The sequence below is a fragment of the Trachymyrmex septentrionalis genome, unplaced genomic scaffold (genome assembly GCF_001594115.1).
Source record: "Trachymyrmex septentrionalis isolate Tsep2-gDNA-1 unplaced genomic scaffold, Tsep1.0 scaffold71, whole genome shotgun sequence".
Lineage (NCBI taxonomy): Eukaryota > Metazoa > Arthropoda > Insecta > Hymenoptera > Formicidae > Trachymyrmex > Trachymyrmex septentrionalis.
In genome coordinates, this window is record NW_017305895.1 from 1090811 (window position 1) to 1107729 (window position 16919).

A 16919-nucleotide genomic window follows, 5' to 3' on the forward strand; every position below is an offset into this window, starting at 1 on the left:
GTGTATAACATACAATTATCATTTATAATTCCAATCCAATGGCGCAACATCCCAAATCGGAACCAGGCCTATACGTATGCCTGTGGTCTCTCGTATATATGCCTGTGGTGCGCACGCAGGTTGTACACAGAGATATACGAGACCTACAATTTAACGCCGGTTCCGAACGGTAGTTTTGAGAGGTTCTCTTGGCAATAGATAGTCTTAGTGGTTTGCCAGACCACCAAAGACGAGCTACGAGCGCGTGAACATCCTTCAATCTGCTTGGGATCGAACCCAAGATGTCTGGCATAGCAATCTCGTGCGCTACTATGCCATGCTCGTGCTCTGTCATAATTATTGTATTAAATACGTATTAGACAGCTAAGCCGCATTAGAGGAGCATGTTATCAATGCTATTGCGTCATTTTATCCTTGTTTTGTGTCTTTCATTTTACACAAAAACCGCAATTGCAAAAATTTTATCTCGTCCGTGTTGAGTTTTACCACTCCCTCTTGATTGTCAATCGAAAGTAAAGTGCCGACGGCTTCACGGTCTTCACCTAGAATCACTTTGACTCGATCGCCACGTGATGGTACCACAGGCTCTAATTGTTCACACACTAAGTTCACCACTCGATCCTCGGTAGGTAGATAAACAGTGCACATACCACCCTGCCATAAATAAACGTGTTACTTTTGTAAAATCAGTGTAATCATAAAAACGCGCATATAAACTCTATCGATGTCACAATAATACTTTACCCTGTTCAGAATTGACAGAATTACTTACCGAAATTCCTCGGATAACTGCTTGCTGTCCAGCGAGCGCAGGATCGTCATGAGAATCGCGAATGCGAACTTCGATATCTGTTGTATGCCATTCTGAGCTACCTATAATACCAGAACCGACACCTGCATCTATTCCTGAACCAGGCGTTTGTGGATTGTATGGACTACCTGGTATACCTGTAAGAATTACAAATTATGCTACATGTGTATTGAGCAAGTGCTCATAATATAAAAGCAAGAGTCTCATAATATAATTTATTACACCGAAAATTTTTCTCAGCTAATTCTAACTCTTATCCCACGTATATTTTTGTTTAATGAAAGATTGATTTGAAAAGTTAAAGGTTGAACAAGCGTAAATGAAGTTTCAAGAATTCACATTTCACTCTTATTCACAAAATTTGTTTCTGCATTTTAATACAATTATACAAAAAATCTAATTGAGTAGATTAAGATAAATATATAAATAATATAATCATAGAGCTTTATTTAAAATTAATATTTGTAAATAACACGGGAAAAAAATTAAAATACAGTTTTATTATAGCATTAAATTATTGCAATATTGAGATCCTATAATAAAGATTATAAACCAGTTCTATCTTTACTCGCTAAGATTCTATATATTACTTACCAGGAGTCATAGGACTATAACCCAATGGAGAAGGCGTCGCAAACGCACCATGTGGACTAGTGGTGTATCCGGTACCACTTGGGGATGGAGTAGCAACGTAACCTGCAGGACTTGGGCTTGCGGTAGCACTGCCCGCAGGACTAGGACTTGGCTGATATGAGCTAAAGCTTTGTTCTGAGCCGTACATAGTGCCCGGAGTTTGTGGAGTAAATGGTCCTCCAGTAGGAGGATATCCGGGTCCATAACCAGGTGAGCCACCCTCTTCCATACTGTATCCATCGAAATCGTTCGTCCTGGCAGGTGTGTTAGTAACTGTTGGATCCCAAGCTCCAGATTGACCTGGTGTTCGCGAACCATCGTGAGATGGCGTCATCGAACCATAATGCGGAGTACGAGAACCATCTATACATTAGAATTAAAAAGATTATATTTTCCATATAAAAAATTCGTCCTACATAAAAGAAATATATATGAAAAGATATACTCACTTTCGTACGTCGGAGTTTGAGAACCGTGCATAGGTGTTTTCGATCCATCTCGTGCGTACATCGGCGTCTGTCCACCAGCTCCGTAAGCTGGAGTTCTGTTGTAACTGCTGAAGCCACCATCCTTTGACGGAACGCCGACATTTGCTATATGAGAACGATCGACAGAGATCGTCTGGCAAGTCGAGTGCAGTTCCACGCGTGCTGTTGTTTCTGTCGCATCTTTTACAATACCCACGTTTCCTTTGTATGGTCCGCCTGTTATTTTGATAGTGGTTCCTATTAATTCTCGGTCGCGTCTTGCACCGCCACCGCCACCACGACCTCTTCCTCGCCCACCTCCGCCGCCTCGTCCAAAACCACCTCTATAAGATTAAAAATAAATAAGTAAACTTTGAAAAATACTGTGTCAATGATCGCGTTCAGTAGACTCAACTGTTACGGAGCGAATATCTGTAAGCGCTCGCTAGTATCGGATGATTTAAAAAAATGTACCAATAGCAGCGAGCGCTTGGATTCGCTCCATAACAGTTGAATCTGCTGAACGCGATCTTTAAGAATAGAATGAGAATAAAAAACCATACCCGCTAGGATGCATCGGAGAGGCAATTCTAGGTGACATAAATCCTGCCACTGGTGACATAGAGTTAATAGAAGTTGTTTTATTTCCACCGGACAACTGTAAATGTCTGGTCTTGCATACGAATATTCCACCGTTGTCAACAAACATTCTCGAGTGCAAAAAGGCAAAACTTCTATAAAGATGCTTAATTTCACCGCCTCGACCAGCATGTGGTCCGTCAACTACTTTAACAATATCTTTCTTTTGTATCGTATTTTGTTGAGAATCCAAAGCGACCGCATTTCTATTTTCGCGGCGTTTCGTAAGACCTTGTGGTCTTGCTTCAACTACTTTCCCATGCATAGACAAGACATGGAAATTCTCACGTTCCAACCGAACGATAACACCAACTGTCTGTGCATCTAGCTGCACCAAGTCACCCCATTGGAATTGACCTAAGCTGTCAACACCAGTTGCCATATCAGAACACAATTGCAGATCCCTCGGAAGAACCTCGAGTTCGTGCATAGACAAATCGGAGAATAAAACTACTCTATTTTGTTCTACTCTAACAATTAAACCTGTATCGCCTTCATATCGTCCTGCTACAACCTAGAGATTAATTAAAATATAATGTACGATAAAATATAATTTTTCTTCGTGTAAAATATAGTTTTCTATAACGCGCTAAATTTACCTTTACATGATCACCTTGCGTAAAATATTTTCGTAATTCTGAAGCTTGGAATTCCAAAGCTTCTTTAAGTTTTTCATATTTCGGCATAACCATAATCATGTTCCCATCAATGGAAACAATTTTTCCTTGTAGATTTACAAGTTCACCTTCGCACACTTCTACATTGTCTCCATTACTAAAAGAGTGAGCTACAGATTGATCTTCTTTTCCGGAAGTTCCAGTTCCTGGCGTACCACTTAAATCTATCTCAACACCTTCTGGCGCTTCTTCAAATCTTTCTAATTCGGAAAGTGTAGGTTTAACACCCTCCGCGATAATAGCACTTGTGGTAAAATTTTTGTAAAGAAAACTGCACAAAATACAAAAAAATTTTAAATAAAATTATGTATATGTAAATACCGTAATAATATATAATAATAATATATAATAAAACAAACCCTTTACGACTATATCTGTTTCCTTCAAAAATAAGGAAATCTCCGTCGCTGGTAACTTCTCCACCAATAGTACGAATTGCTTCAGGATCAAATGGTTTCGCTGGTGGTCGTCTTTTCTTCTTGTGTTTAATGCTTCGGATTCACTCTGCGCTGTTCTCAACGCGCCACGAGGTCTAGTATAATCAATTCTTGGAAGTAATTTCAAGTGAACTTGATTTTGTGCTAAGTCCACATAATCAACTTGAGCTATATCTTTATAAATGCCTCGTTTTAAACGGACCCATTGTTTAGCTTTTAAACCCGTCTGTTCTTTAACTACTCGTAATACATCCGTCATCTCTTTAATAGGCATCATTTGTTGCTTCCATATACCCATGCTGAGGTTCCGACATTTTCAATAGCAGCTTTTACATGCGGCTGCTTGTATGCTTCTATGTATATGTATCCCTTAACTCCTTCCGGTGCCACAACGGATTTTATTTGAAGAGGTTCGTCTACAATTTTAAAAAGATAAAGGAATATTTGAAATCAAGCAATAAGATATAACATAATATAATCAAAGTAATATAATCTTGCAAATTTATATTTCTTACTCGAAAATTGATACGTAATAAACTTCCGCATCAGTAATAGTACTGTGGCTTTTTCTTCTCCTATACGACATTTTACCATCCACAAATTTGGATCTTTCACGCCTGGCAATAAAGTTTGCTGAGTGATTTCGTCACTCATTTCTTCGCCACCGTCACCAAAACGACGAGCGGCGATTGATTCATCGGCATATTTCTTTCGGAGATATTCCTCAATTTCGTCTTCTTTCTGCGAACTAGAAAATATTCATTAAGGACTTATTTTTGTTAAAACAAACATTGAAGTATATAAAATCATTTTTAAATTTTGAATACTTACTCCCAAAGATTTGTACCTCTACGTCGTCCTTCAATCTCACGCGCAGTCGGTCCTAATTCGTCCACCTCGTTTCCCACAATACCAATTTCTTGAGCGCCTTCTTCCCATTCATCATCATCTTCTACTTCATCATCTACTTCAGCTTCATCTATGATAAAACCACCGAATCTATCTTTCTTTTTTTTCTTTCTCGGCCTATCATCATCTTCTTCTTCCTCTTCCTCATCGTATTCACTGCTATCCAAGTCTTCTCCTGTAACCATAAAACATAAGATATATAAAAAAAAATTATAAAACAATTCATAAAAATTGTTTTAAAAAATACTTAAATTTTATTTGTGCATATTGAAATTGTTTGATTTATTATACCTTCAGGTTCCTCTTCCATTTCCACAATTTCTTCATCTCCTGATCTGACTTCTTCTGCTTCATCTATCTTTGCATCTCCATCTTCTGATCTGTAAGTAAAATAAACATTTATAAAATTAATTAATCCACACACACGCGCGCGCGCGCGCGCGCACATGCACACACACGCACGCACGCACACACCCATACATACCCATAATATGTATACACATATATATATCTAAAATATCTAAGATTTTCTTCCTTTTAAACGCAAGGAAAAATCTTACTTTTATTTGTGAAAGTACAAAACTGGGTATTTTTTACTCGCTGAAATTGTTACAAAAAAAACCTATTCTTTTTTACTATAATTTTTCATTTTATTCTTCTTATTCACCAAATGTTAATCCTTAAGTATGCGCATAAAGTTATAGTCAGTTTTTTTTCCATTTTCTTTCCTATGAGTCAATTTCCAATTTGTTTAAAACGGGTCATTGTATTACAAGTAAAAAGATGAATCAAACAATCTAGTATTCAGTCTCCTCAGGAGAAAGTTTCAGGGCAACTTTGTAACAATCACTGTGTGATTTTGTATGCCTACTTAAGAGTTAAATAAGAATAGCATGATATATAGATGCACTCGAGTGAAGTTTCTGAATGAGTTCCAGAACACATGAATCAATTGGGACACTCCTTGAATCATAAACAATTACAATAAATTTGTTAACTTTTCAATTTTCTTTATTTAGATCAAATTTTAATATATGTTTCTTTTGTAGCAAATTAACTGTATATATTGTAATTAGTGTTGTGCAACATCTAAAGTCATGTCACAAGACAAAAGATTAATTGGTGGATCGTATAAATAAATATAAGAGTATCTTCTTCATTAAATTTCGAAGGTTTCAAAAAGAAATCTCAAGAGCATGCATCGCCCCCAATAAAGGATGACGATTTATTATTATTATTATTATTAGGCGTTAGGAACTCGAAAGCTCATTGCCGCAAATACCAAATCCCGCCACTTAGGATGACGATTTAGAAAGAAATAAACCTGCAAGAGGATTCAATTGAATATGTAGACAAACGAACATTTTGTTTGAGTGACAACATTGTATCTTATAAAATAAACTTAGATGCAAATTTTAGTTCTCTAAGACTTGATTGCACCAATGTTACTTTAAGTCTTGTTTAAAATTAAAGTAATATTGGTACAATCAGGCCATAAGGTACAATTTCATACAACAAAGCTTTGCTGATGAAGACCCTCCACTCTGTCAAAAACAAAGCCAGCATTCATTCTTCGCTGAAGCCTTACCTTTTCATAGAACAAAGCTTCGCTGGCTACTCCTACTATGCCATGAATGAAGCATTGAACAGACCATTCAAAAAATTGACCAATCAAAAAATGGTTCAAGCATTAAGTTAATCAAGTGAACCACAGCTAAAAGCTTTGCTCGCTATTCATTTTTGTATAAATCTATGAAATAGGGGGTCTTCATCAGCAAAGATTTGCTGCATAAAATTGTAAAAGTCAGTGCAATAACTAAAGCACAATAATAAATTTAAAATCAATTTAATGTTTCATATTTAATCTTTTAACAAATAATTGTTGAAAGATAGTTCAAAATAAATCGAAACATGTTCAAACATATGTTGATTTCAAATTTATTATTGCTCTCTCTCTCTCTCTCTCTCTCTCTCTCTCTCTCTCTCTCTCTGATGCTCATTAATTTAATCATAAGAAGTCCTATCCTAGTTTAATTATATTGTCTAACAGATATTATTTTTCGTCATTTGTCCACTACTATTCTCGCTAAATTGAAAACAATTAATATTTTCTTAAATTTTGAACAAAAATAAATTTATGCTATGAATAGAGAGTTCTGAGTACATGTGTCAATAGATTCGATGAGTTCTACATCTATTACATATAAAATTACATACACAATTCTAGCTGTATCAGGTGCTTTGCAGTTTATACTCACCCAGATGGTGAGCGGGAACGTGATCGAGATATGGATCGACTCCTGGATCCCGAGCTTCGTGAAAGACTCCTGCTACGAGAAACGCTCCGAGATCTTCCTCCGATGCTTCCAGCATCGCTGGCACCTACAATAAGTCTCATTATGTACATTCTACGTTATATTTTGATCCATCTTAGCCCCTGTTGATGGAATTACCTTCTGAATCTGACATATCGGAATTATTCGCGCGTGCTGGATATTGAGACTGGAAACGCAGAGAACGTATAAGAGTATTATGAATTAATGAGAATGATAATTGTTCCGACAAATGAACAAATTAGTAACAAATTTCCGACATAAGGAAAGATCAAACACGACAACTTGACGACAACTAATCCATCATGGCGCCGAAGTCGAACAAGAAATTATAAAAATCATAGAAAGGATACATGCATGGGCGTTCGAAAACATCACTCGAGTAGCCCCGTGTATTGTTTTATCCTTGTTCACCCAATGGCTGCGTTCAGCAAACTCAACAGTTGAATGAGCGCTCGCTATTATTGCTATATTCTTTTAGATTATCCAATCAGCATTTCAGGTCTGCAAGAATACTTCAATAACAGTGAGCGCTCACTCATGTCCAGTTCCACACTCACGATTAAGTCTTAACTGAAGTTCAAGTTGTTTCTTATTTCTTTTCAATTCTCGAATTGTGTCCCACGTATCCGCGTTCGCGCGCATCCATCGACATTCGAATCTTGGCAGTTAAGCCCATGGCACATACAAAAATGTAAGGTCGTAAGACGTAATCAGTAAGCGAATTGCCCAATCACGGTAGACCGTAAGACCAGTAGCGAATCCAATCTTACGATTTCCTTACTGATTACGTCTAATGTTTTTCTATGTACTCCCGGCCTTAAACCGTTCTCCACGTGGTGCATGTTGCGTATCTTCGCTATTCTTCCAACATAGGAAAAGCGGTACCATTAAATGCCCTGAATGTTATATTTTCACGTCGGAAAACGAAAAGAGGAACTATCAAGAGGTCTTACGGCATTATATTCATTTGGGCATTATATTCACTCCCTGAACGTTTCAAATCTTGTAATGCATGTTCCGTATTAACTGTTACTCGACATGCCGTCGCAAGTTGTCCCGACTGTCCCGAAGTACTGGAAAGATTCGTCGATTATCTAGAGAGAGCGAGAGAGCAACCGTGGAGCGATCCGGAATCCACCATAGTTGGCGTATCTAGTGCCCGGCTTTAGCCAATCATTTGATCGGACAAAATACGGCCGAGACCTTTTTTGAGGCACAAACCGTGAAACAATTTTAAACCCAGAGTCTCGGGTTAGTTCGAAATTGGGAACCGGCCGAACCTCCCCGGGACGTAACAATATACAGTAGAGCAACTCTCTGATTTCATCCATTTTTGGCCAAAATGGAGTACGCATACACGAAATAAGTAAGTTGCTCAGTAACGTTATCTAAACTTCTATCTTACTTCTTTCTTTTTTCGTTCTCTCTTTCGGAATTATTTAAATATCGAGTAGCTGAAATACGGATCAGAGAAAGAAATAGAAGAAAAAAGAAATCATGATTAATTTAGTTTAATTAATTTAATTTAGTTTATTGCGAAGCTTTACGAGAAAGACTATATATGTTAACAAAGTAATAAACATAAAATATAATACAATAGACTATAGTAGACATAATGTAAAATAAAATACAATACAATAATCATTAGTAGCTTGCAAATGATTAGGCGTCAGCAAAAATGAACGATGTATCCCAAGAAAAATGGACGTTGCTATGTAGTTTACATCCACTTTGTCAGAGGACACTAGTGCGCGGCAGGTTTTGGGCCGTCATGTTCTCTCTCAGGTTTCTCTTTGATGTAATCGATAGGGATGGTGAAGGTCTCTAGCTCGATTTAAAGTGTGTTCAAAGTCTCTATATATAATTGTTAATAATTATAGAGGCTTTAAAATATACTTAACCATTAGTAATTATGTTTATTAAAAACGGGCTGAAAATTTACATTAAAAATATAACTTTATAATTCCTTTTAATGCAGACGCATATTATAAATCAAAATTCGCTAAATTCACTTATTTGAATATTCAATTTCAAATTTCTCAAAATTTAACAACTTTTATTTTAGGAGATGCGAAATTAAAATTTTTATTCAAGGATTCATCAATAAACATTGTATATTATTAAAAAATTTATTTAATAAAAATGTAAAAATTTTCTTATTGCAGAACTAGAATTCAGATTTTCTTAAATTATACGTGCATGTTTTTGTACTATGATAATACATGCATTTTGTATACGAGATACCTTATACATATAAGCGAAATGTGTAAGCAAAACTATTGTAAAAATGTATAAACGTTTTATATATTTTATATCAAAAAGATTTAATTCTTTTTTTATATTCTATATTTAGTATCAAATAAATACATTGCATGAAAATATTAAATTCGTATGTAATAGAAAAAATATTCAAATTCAGCAAACCTCCAGTTACACAGTTAATGTACGTCTTAGGATTAATTTGCTATGCAAGAATATAACTGTAATATAATACGTGTAATATATATTACTACAGTTACATTAATTGTTACATGCGTAACTTGGTGTTTGCTGAGAAAAAGGAGCGCCATTAAAAATTGACGGGAGTGGTGAAAGATCTTTATAAATTGGTTCGTTTTTATTTATTTAAATTTTTTTTACAACTTTAAATTAAATGTACTTAGTTTACAATTAGAAGAATTCCAATTTTATTCAACGGCTTGCAAATTGCAAATATATTTGATAAAAACAGAGCAGCCTTTTTAATACTATCAAAGATAATATTGAAATTTGTATTTTAATACAAAATGATTAGCAAAATAAAGTAAAATAATTAGAAATAAAAATATAAATGTAGAAAAACAAATATATAAATACTTATCCACAAAAAGGAATCACTATAATTTATAGTCTGTTTTTTCTTGTAAGGGTGAATATATTTACAAAGAAAAGAGGATCGCCGATGAAATTATTCAGCGGGAGTAGTGATGGCCTCTAGAATCTAATTGAGTTTTTCATTGGCAGAACTGGTGCGCACTCAGTGTACTTTAAAACTGTTGTAAATCGATAATATAGTAAATTAACCGCGAAATTCTTAATATATTTTATTGAGCTATTATTGAGCTATTTTATTAAGCTATTATAATAGTATATGTATATGTAGGAATAGTTAATTTTTTACTTTGAGCATAATTACTTTACATGATCGTTTCTAAAACAGTATCAATTTTGGACCATGTTTAAAAATTACAGCTTTGATTATCATACGAATTATACGAAATAGATAATAAATGCGTTAAAAATTTTTAATCTACTGTAAATAGTTAACGCGATTATGTTTGATGTAAATTTTAACAAGAATTCAATTCTAATAAACATTTCATTATTAAATAAATATTACTGTATATAAATAGCGTTTGTTCAATCAGTTTGATAATCAAATTGTAATCATGACAGCAATATTCAAAAATCAAAACGATGCATTCTCTTTCCTACTATTTCGAATTCCCTACAAATTATAATGTAGAACATGAGAAAAAACAGACATATAATGTGTTTATAATATACAAATATTATTTACTATGTTATTTATAAGACATAAGGCGCATTAAAAGAGTATGCTATCAATAGTGATATATTGTATATATCGAATCATTCTATCCTTGTTTTACGTCTTCCATTTTACCCAAAAACCGAAATTGGAAGAATTTTATCTCATCCGTAGTGAGCTTTACCACTCCCTCTTGATTGTCGATCGAAAGTAAAGTGCCGATGGCTTCACGATCTTGTTCACCAAGAATCACTTTGACTCGATCGCCACATGATGGTACTACATATTCTAATTGTCCACACACTATGCTCACTGTTCGATCTTCCGTAGGTAGATAAACCGTGCACATACCACCCTGCCACAAATAAACGTGTTATTTTTTTAAACTCAGTGCAATCACAAAAACGAATGTGTATATAAATTATCGATATCCAATAATATCTATTAATGCCTAATAATATCTTTATTAAGTCCAAAATTAAAACACAGAACTGCTTACTGAAACTTGTCGGATGACTCCTTGTTGTCCAACGAGGGCAGGATCATTATGGATATCACGAATGCGAACTTCAATATCCGTTGTATGCCAATCTGAATCGTCATCTGCATCCAATCCTAAATGAGGTGTTAGTGGATTATATGGACTACCTGCAAGAATGATAAATTATGCTGCATAAGTACTGAACTTCTTATCGAATAATTTATCACAATGCTGAAAATTTGTTTCTGTTACAGATGATGTATAGCTTCATGTAAAAACATTTCGATTTATATAGAATTGATTAATCCGGTATATTTAAATTTGATCGTGATTCTCATTTTATATGTAACGTATAATGTCTTAGTTTATTAAAAAATTTAATAAAGGTGTGATTTGAAAAATTAAAGGGATCGTGAATATAAAATATGAGATGATGCAGTGATTTCTGTTTCTCTAAAACACATATTTAATTTCATTAATTAATTCAATTTGTCTCTATTGTTCAACACAATTATATAAAAAAATATAATTAAGTAGAATAGATAGTGTTAAAATAGTCATAAACCTTTATTTATAATTTTTAAATAACGTGAAAAGAAAATTAAAGGGCAATATTGCAAAATTAAGTTATAAAATTATTACAATATGGAGATCCAATAATAAAAATATGTATTGTATGTATAAATCTTCATCTCTACTTCAGATTCTATATATTACTTACTAGGTGTATAATCTGGAGAAGGCGTCGAAAACGCGTTATATGAATTGTTGATGTATCCAGTATTCGTTGAGGATGGAGTAGCACTGTAGCTCTCACAACTTGAATTCACGATAGAACTTTCTATAGGACTCGAATGACATGAACCGTAGGTTTGTTCCGAGCCATACATAATGCTCGGAGTCTGTGGAATAAACGGCCCTTCAGTAGGAGTGTATTCGGAAGGATAACCAGGTGAGCCACCCTTCTCCATGTTATATTCATCAAAATCATTCGTCCTAGCAGGTGTATTAGTAATTGTCGGATCCCAGACTCCGGACTGACCTGGTGTTCGTGAGCCATCGTGAGATGGTGTCATCGAACCGGCGTAATGTGGAGTACGAGAACCATCTGATAAGATTCGAATTAAAAAAGATTATACTTTCCACATAAAAGAATCATCTCACATAACAGAAGTACATGTGTATAAATATACTCACGTTCATACAAAGGCGTCTGTCCACCGAGTCCATAAATCGGAGTTCTGTTGTAGCTGCTGAAACCCCCATCTCTTGTTGAAACACCAACGGTTGCTATATGAGAACGATCAACCGAGATAGTGTGGCACGTCGAATGCAGTTCTACTCGTGCTGTTGTCTGTGTCGCATCTTTTACAATACCCACGTTTCCTTTATAAGGTCCACTTGTTATTTTGACGGTAATTCCTATTAATTCTCGATCACGTCTTATACCATCAATGCTGCTACGACCTTTGCCTCCACCTTTGCTATTTTGTCCAAAACTACCTCTGTAAGATTGAGCAATAATTTACATATAAGTAAACTTCGAAAAAATATATTAATAAAGTGAGTATAGAATGAAAATAAAAGATCTTACCCGCTGGGATGCATCGGGGAGGTAATTTTAGGTGACATAAATCCTGTCACTGGTGACATAGAGTTAATAGAAGTTGTTTTATTTCCACCGGACAACTGTAAATGTCTGGTCTTGCATACGAATATTCCACCGTTGTCAACAAACATTCTCGAGTGCAAAAAGGCAAAACTTCTATAAAGATGCTTAATTTCACCTCCTCGGCCAGCATGCAGTCCGTCAACTACTTTAATAATATCTTTTTTTTGTATAGTGTTCTGTTGAGAGTCCAATGCGATTGTATTTCTGCTTTCGCGACGCTTCGTAAGAGCTTGCGGTCTTACTTCAATTATTTTCCCATGTATAGACAAGACATGGAAATTGTCACGTTCCAATCGAACAATAACACCAACTGTTTGTGCATCTAGCTGCACCAAGTCACCCCATTGGAATTGACCTAAGCTGTCAACACCAGTTGCCGTGTCAGAACATAATTGTAGATCCCTCGGTAGAACCTCGAGTTCGTGCATTGTCAAATCGGAGAATAAAACTACTCTGTTTTGTTCTACTCTAACAATTAAACCTGTGTCGCCTTCATATCGTCCTGCTGTAACCTGCAGATTAATTAAAATGAGATTACAATGTTGTCGAAAAGAGTATAGTTTTTTAACGCGCTAAATTTACCTTCACGTGGTCGCCTTGCACAAAATATTTTCGTAATTCTGAAGCTTGTAATTCCAAAGCTTCGTTAAGTTCTTCATGTTTGGGCATAACCATAATTGTGTTACCATCTATAGAAATGATTTTTCCCTGTAGATTTATAAGTTCACCTTCGCATACTATTACATTATCTCCATTACTGAAGGAATAAAGTTGATTTTTTTCTTCAAATATTCCACTTCCTGACATATCATTGGAATCTATTTCAACATCTTGCGGCACTTCTTCAAATTTTTCTAATTCGGAAAGTGTAGGTTTAACACCCTCCACCGTAATATTATTTATGGAAAAATTTTTGTAAAGAAATCTACACAAAATAAAAAATTATTTTAATTGATCGAAATTATGTGTATATACCTAAATATACGTATAAATAATGACATGTAATAATATTATAAAATAAAACAAACCCTTTATGACTATATCTATTTCCTTCAAAAATATGAAAATCTCCATTTTTAGTGACTTCTCCTCCAATAGCTCGAACTGCTTCAGGATTAAATGGTTTTACTGGTTGCTTGTTCTTCTTACGTTTCAATACGTCGGATTCGTTCTGTACTGTTCTCAACGCGCCACGAAATCTAGAGTAATCGATTCTCGGAAGCAATTTCAAATGAACTTGATTTTGTGCTAAATCAATATAATCAATCTGAGCTAAATCATCTTTGTAAATGCCTCGTTTCACACGGACCCATTGTTTAGGTTTTAAACGGATTTGTTCTTTAACTACTCGCAGTACTTCTGTCATCTCTTTAATTGGCACCATTTGTTGTTTCCATATACCCATTCTGAGACTTCCAACATTGTCAATAGCAGTTTTTACATGCGATTGCTTGTAAGCCTCTATGTATATATATCCCTTAACTCCTTCCGGTGTCACAACAGATTTTATTTGAAGAGGTTCATCTAAATTTTTTAAAAAGAAAAGGATATTTAGAGACATGCAGTAAAGTATATTCGGTAAGATAATCTGTCAAATTTATATTAACTCACTTGAATTCTGATGCGCGATGAACTTGCGCATCAATAACAGTACTGTGGCTTTTTCTTCTCCTATTCGACATTTTACCATCCACAAATTTGGATCTTTCACTCCTGGTAATAAAGTTTGTTGAATGATTTCCTCGCTCATTTCTTCGCCGCCGTCGCCAAAAGAATGAGCGACTATCGATTTGTTGCTATATCTTTTTCGAAGGTACTCCTCAATTTCCTCTTCTTGTGTACTAAAAAATATGTTCAAAAGATCAAAAATTTTTATTAAAACAAACATGATATATATAAAATTATCTTCAAATTCTAAATACTTCCAAAGATTTGTATCTCTACGTCGTCTTTCAATCTCACGCGCAGTCGGTCCTAATTCGTCCACCTCATTTCCCACGATACCAATTTCATGCGCACCTTCTTCCCATTCATCGTCATCTTCCACATCATCGTCTACTTCAGCTTCATCTATGATGAAGCTAGCAACTCTACTTTTCTTTTTCTTTCTCGGCTTGTCATCATCTTCATCATCATCATCATCATCATCATCATCTTCTTCTTCTTCTTCTTCTTCTTGTTCTTCTTCTTTTTCTTGTTCTTCCTCATTTTCACTGATATTGTCTAAATCTTCTCCTGGAATCATAAAATATAAAACATAACATACAAACATAAATAAAAATTTGTAAAAGAAATCATTTAATTTTTATTCACTTGTGTAATTAAAAATTTTTTTCAAATTCTTTATACCTTCAGATTCTTCTTCTGATTCCAGAGGTTTCACGAAATCTGATATGTAACATGATTGTTCTTCTTCTTCTGAGCTGACATCTTCTGTCTTTCTTTTTGTGTATTTAATTTGTGTGCTATAAGTAAAAAAAATTGTTTTTTAATATCATAAAATAACATAATAAACTAATCTAGACCCGTATATCCATATATATTTTGTACAAAACATTTTTCTACATATTTTGAACATTTTGTGATATTTCGGTGTCCAAGTTAAAATGGGACACCCGATATGATATAAAAAAAACATCTGAGATTCTCTTCCTTCCAAACGGAAGAAAATAGAACCTTCATTTTTTTGTGATATAACTACATTTTTTCTACTCATATAAAATTATTGTTCAAAAACCCATGCTTTTTTTTGCTATAATTTTTTATTCGCGATTCTGACAATAAATAACGCAGAAGTGGAATAAGAATGCGAATAACAAAATCATCAAATTTTTTAATTAACAAATGCACTGTATGTTTATCACTCAATGTTATTATCAATTAAAACGTAAAATATATTATATTATTTTATATATATATAATATATATATATATATATAAAATACATACAATTATGTTCTTGTGTTTATGCATGAGTCTGTGTTCCCAGTTTTAGGTTGCAAGTCGTAAAAATTGGCAGTTGAATGTAACAAAAATAATAATCTACAATTGGTTAATTTCTTATGGCTTACGGCTTGCAACCCTATTGTAGAACAGGCTTTAGAAAATCTCGCTATTGGAAAAATACGCGACTCTCATTAGTTGTCACTATCAGCAATACCAACAATTAACGATAAGACATTAGAGAATTCCATCAGTTGATTTAAAACCCGCTGCAGTTGAAAACGTTATATTATATATGGTAGGTTCATTTTTTATTTTTGCACTCTTCGAATTAATGCATACGGTACAATAAGTTAAAATAAAGCAAATGTATATTTATTTCTCTTCAATTTATTAGGCCTGTTCTTTTTAGCTGAATTTCTTGCACGGTTCATCTATTCCCTTTTTCTCTCCAACATCGAGAGAAAAGAAAGATGAACCGTGTAAGAACTTTATAAAAAGAATAGACCTATTGCATCGTGTGCATTAGTTTGTAGAAATAAAAAACAGATCTCTTGATTTTCGAATTCAGCAAGTAAAACTGAATAAAAAAGAAAAGATGAATTCAACAATCTTTGCGTGCTCCTCACACCTCGGAAAATGTATTAACTCCTTTGCTTTTAACAAATCAAAAACATTGCTAATATAATAAACACATCGCTAATGAACACAATTTAGAGCTAATATTCTTATAGGAGTTCGGGAAGCATTTCAATTTGGAACACTTTTTGCAAAAAATTAAATATATTATGAATAGAAAAGAAAAGTATAATTTGAATATCTATAATAATAAGTACGAAGCTTTATACGGATTATGCTCTAGCAAAAAAAATAAAACATAAAAAATTAAAAAATAATTAATATTTTTCTAGATTTACAACAAAAATAAATTAATGCTATGACTAAAAATTTTAAATGTACGTGTTATATTTACCTAATGTTTCAGAATTTACTGCCAATACTAGTCTATAGTTTATGTCACGTATACTATAGATTTCCAGTACTAGCAGTAAATTTTGAAAGCTTCTTTTCATGCGCAGCACGCTGCGGCAGAAAAAATGTCATGTGATGCAAATTTTTCATAATTGCTTCCGCTGCATTTGCTACGCATGAAAAAGAATAACGGCAACAGCATATGTATTAAAGTTTAATCTCAAATATGAGTCTTTTATTTGCTCAGCTTAAAAGTCAGCTTGAGTCTACACTAAGTGCTTCGAAGCATTTTTTGATTGATCAATAAAATCCTTTCCTCCCATTGGTCAATCAAATGCTTCAAAGCATGTGTGTGTAGCGACAAGTGGACTGCACTTTAGACTAGCACACTTAAAGAACTAATAATCATTACT

The 16919-nt window shown here is 34.1% G+C and overlaps 2 protein-coding genes across 2 annotated transcripts in view; both read right to left on the reverse strand.

Annotated features, from left to right (window-relative positions):
- Positions 1-402: 402 nt before the first annotated feature.
- LOC108753773 (transcription elongation factor SPT5-like) lies at positions 403-7233 on the reverse strand. The gene is given in 14 exon segments (XM_018495661.1): positions 403-654; positions 773-948; positions 1406-1807; positions 1894-2255; positions 2475-3064; positions 3150-3498; positions 3587-3719; positions 3722-3973; positions 3976-4080; positions 4180-4412; positions 4496-4748; positions 4865-4953; positions 6832-6955; positions 7027-7233. Coding segments are annotated over 14 exon segments (3330 nt in total). The 5' UTR covers positions 7043-7233; the 3' UTR covers positions 403-408.
- A 3305-nt stretch (positions 7234-10538) lies between these two features.
- Positions 10539-16919, reverse strand: part of LOC108753727 (transcription elongation factor SPT5-like) — a 7275-nt gene continuing 894 nt past the window's right edge. The window contains 11 exon segments of the mRNA XM_018495589.1: positions 10539-10793; positions 10938-11086; positions 11641-12027; positions 12089-12228; positions 12230-12424; positions 12514-13103; positions 13174-13516; positions 13620-14115; positions 14203-14432; positions 14514-14826; positions 14941-15056. Coding sequence (XP_018351091.1) covers positions 10545-10793; positions 10938-11086; positions 11641-12027; positions 12089-12228; positions 12230-12424; positions 12514-13103; positions 13174-13516; positions 13620-14115; positions 14203-14432; positions 14514-14826; positions 14941-15056 — 3208 coding nt within the window. The 3' untranslated portion in view covers positions 10539-10544.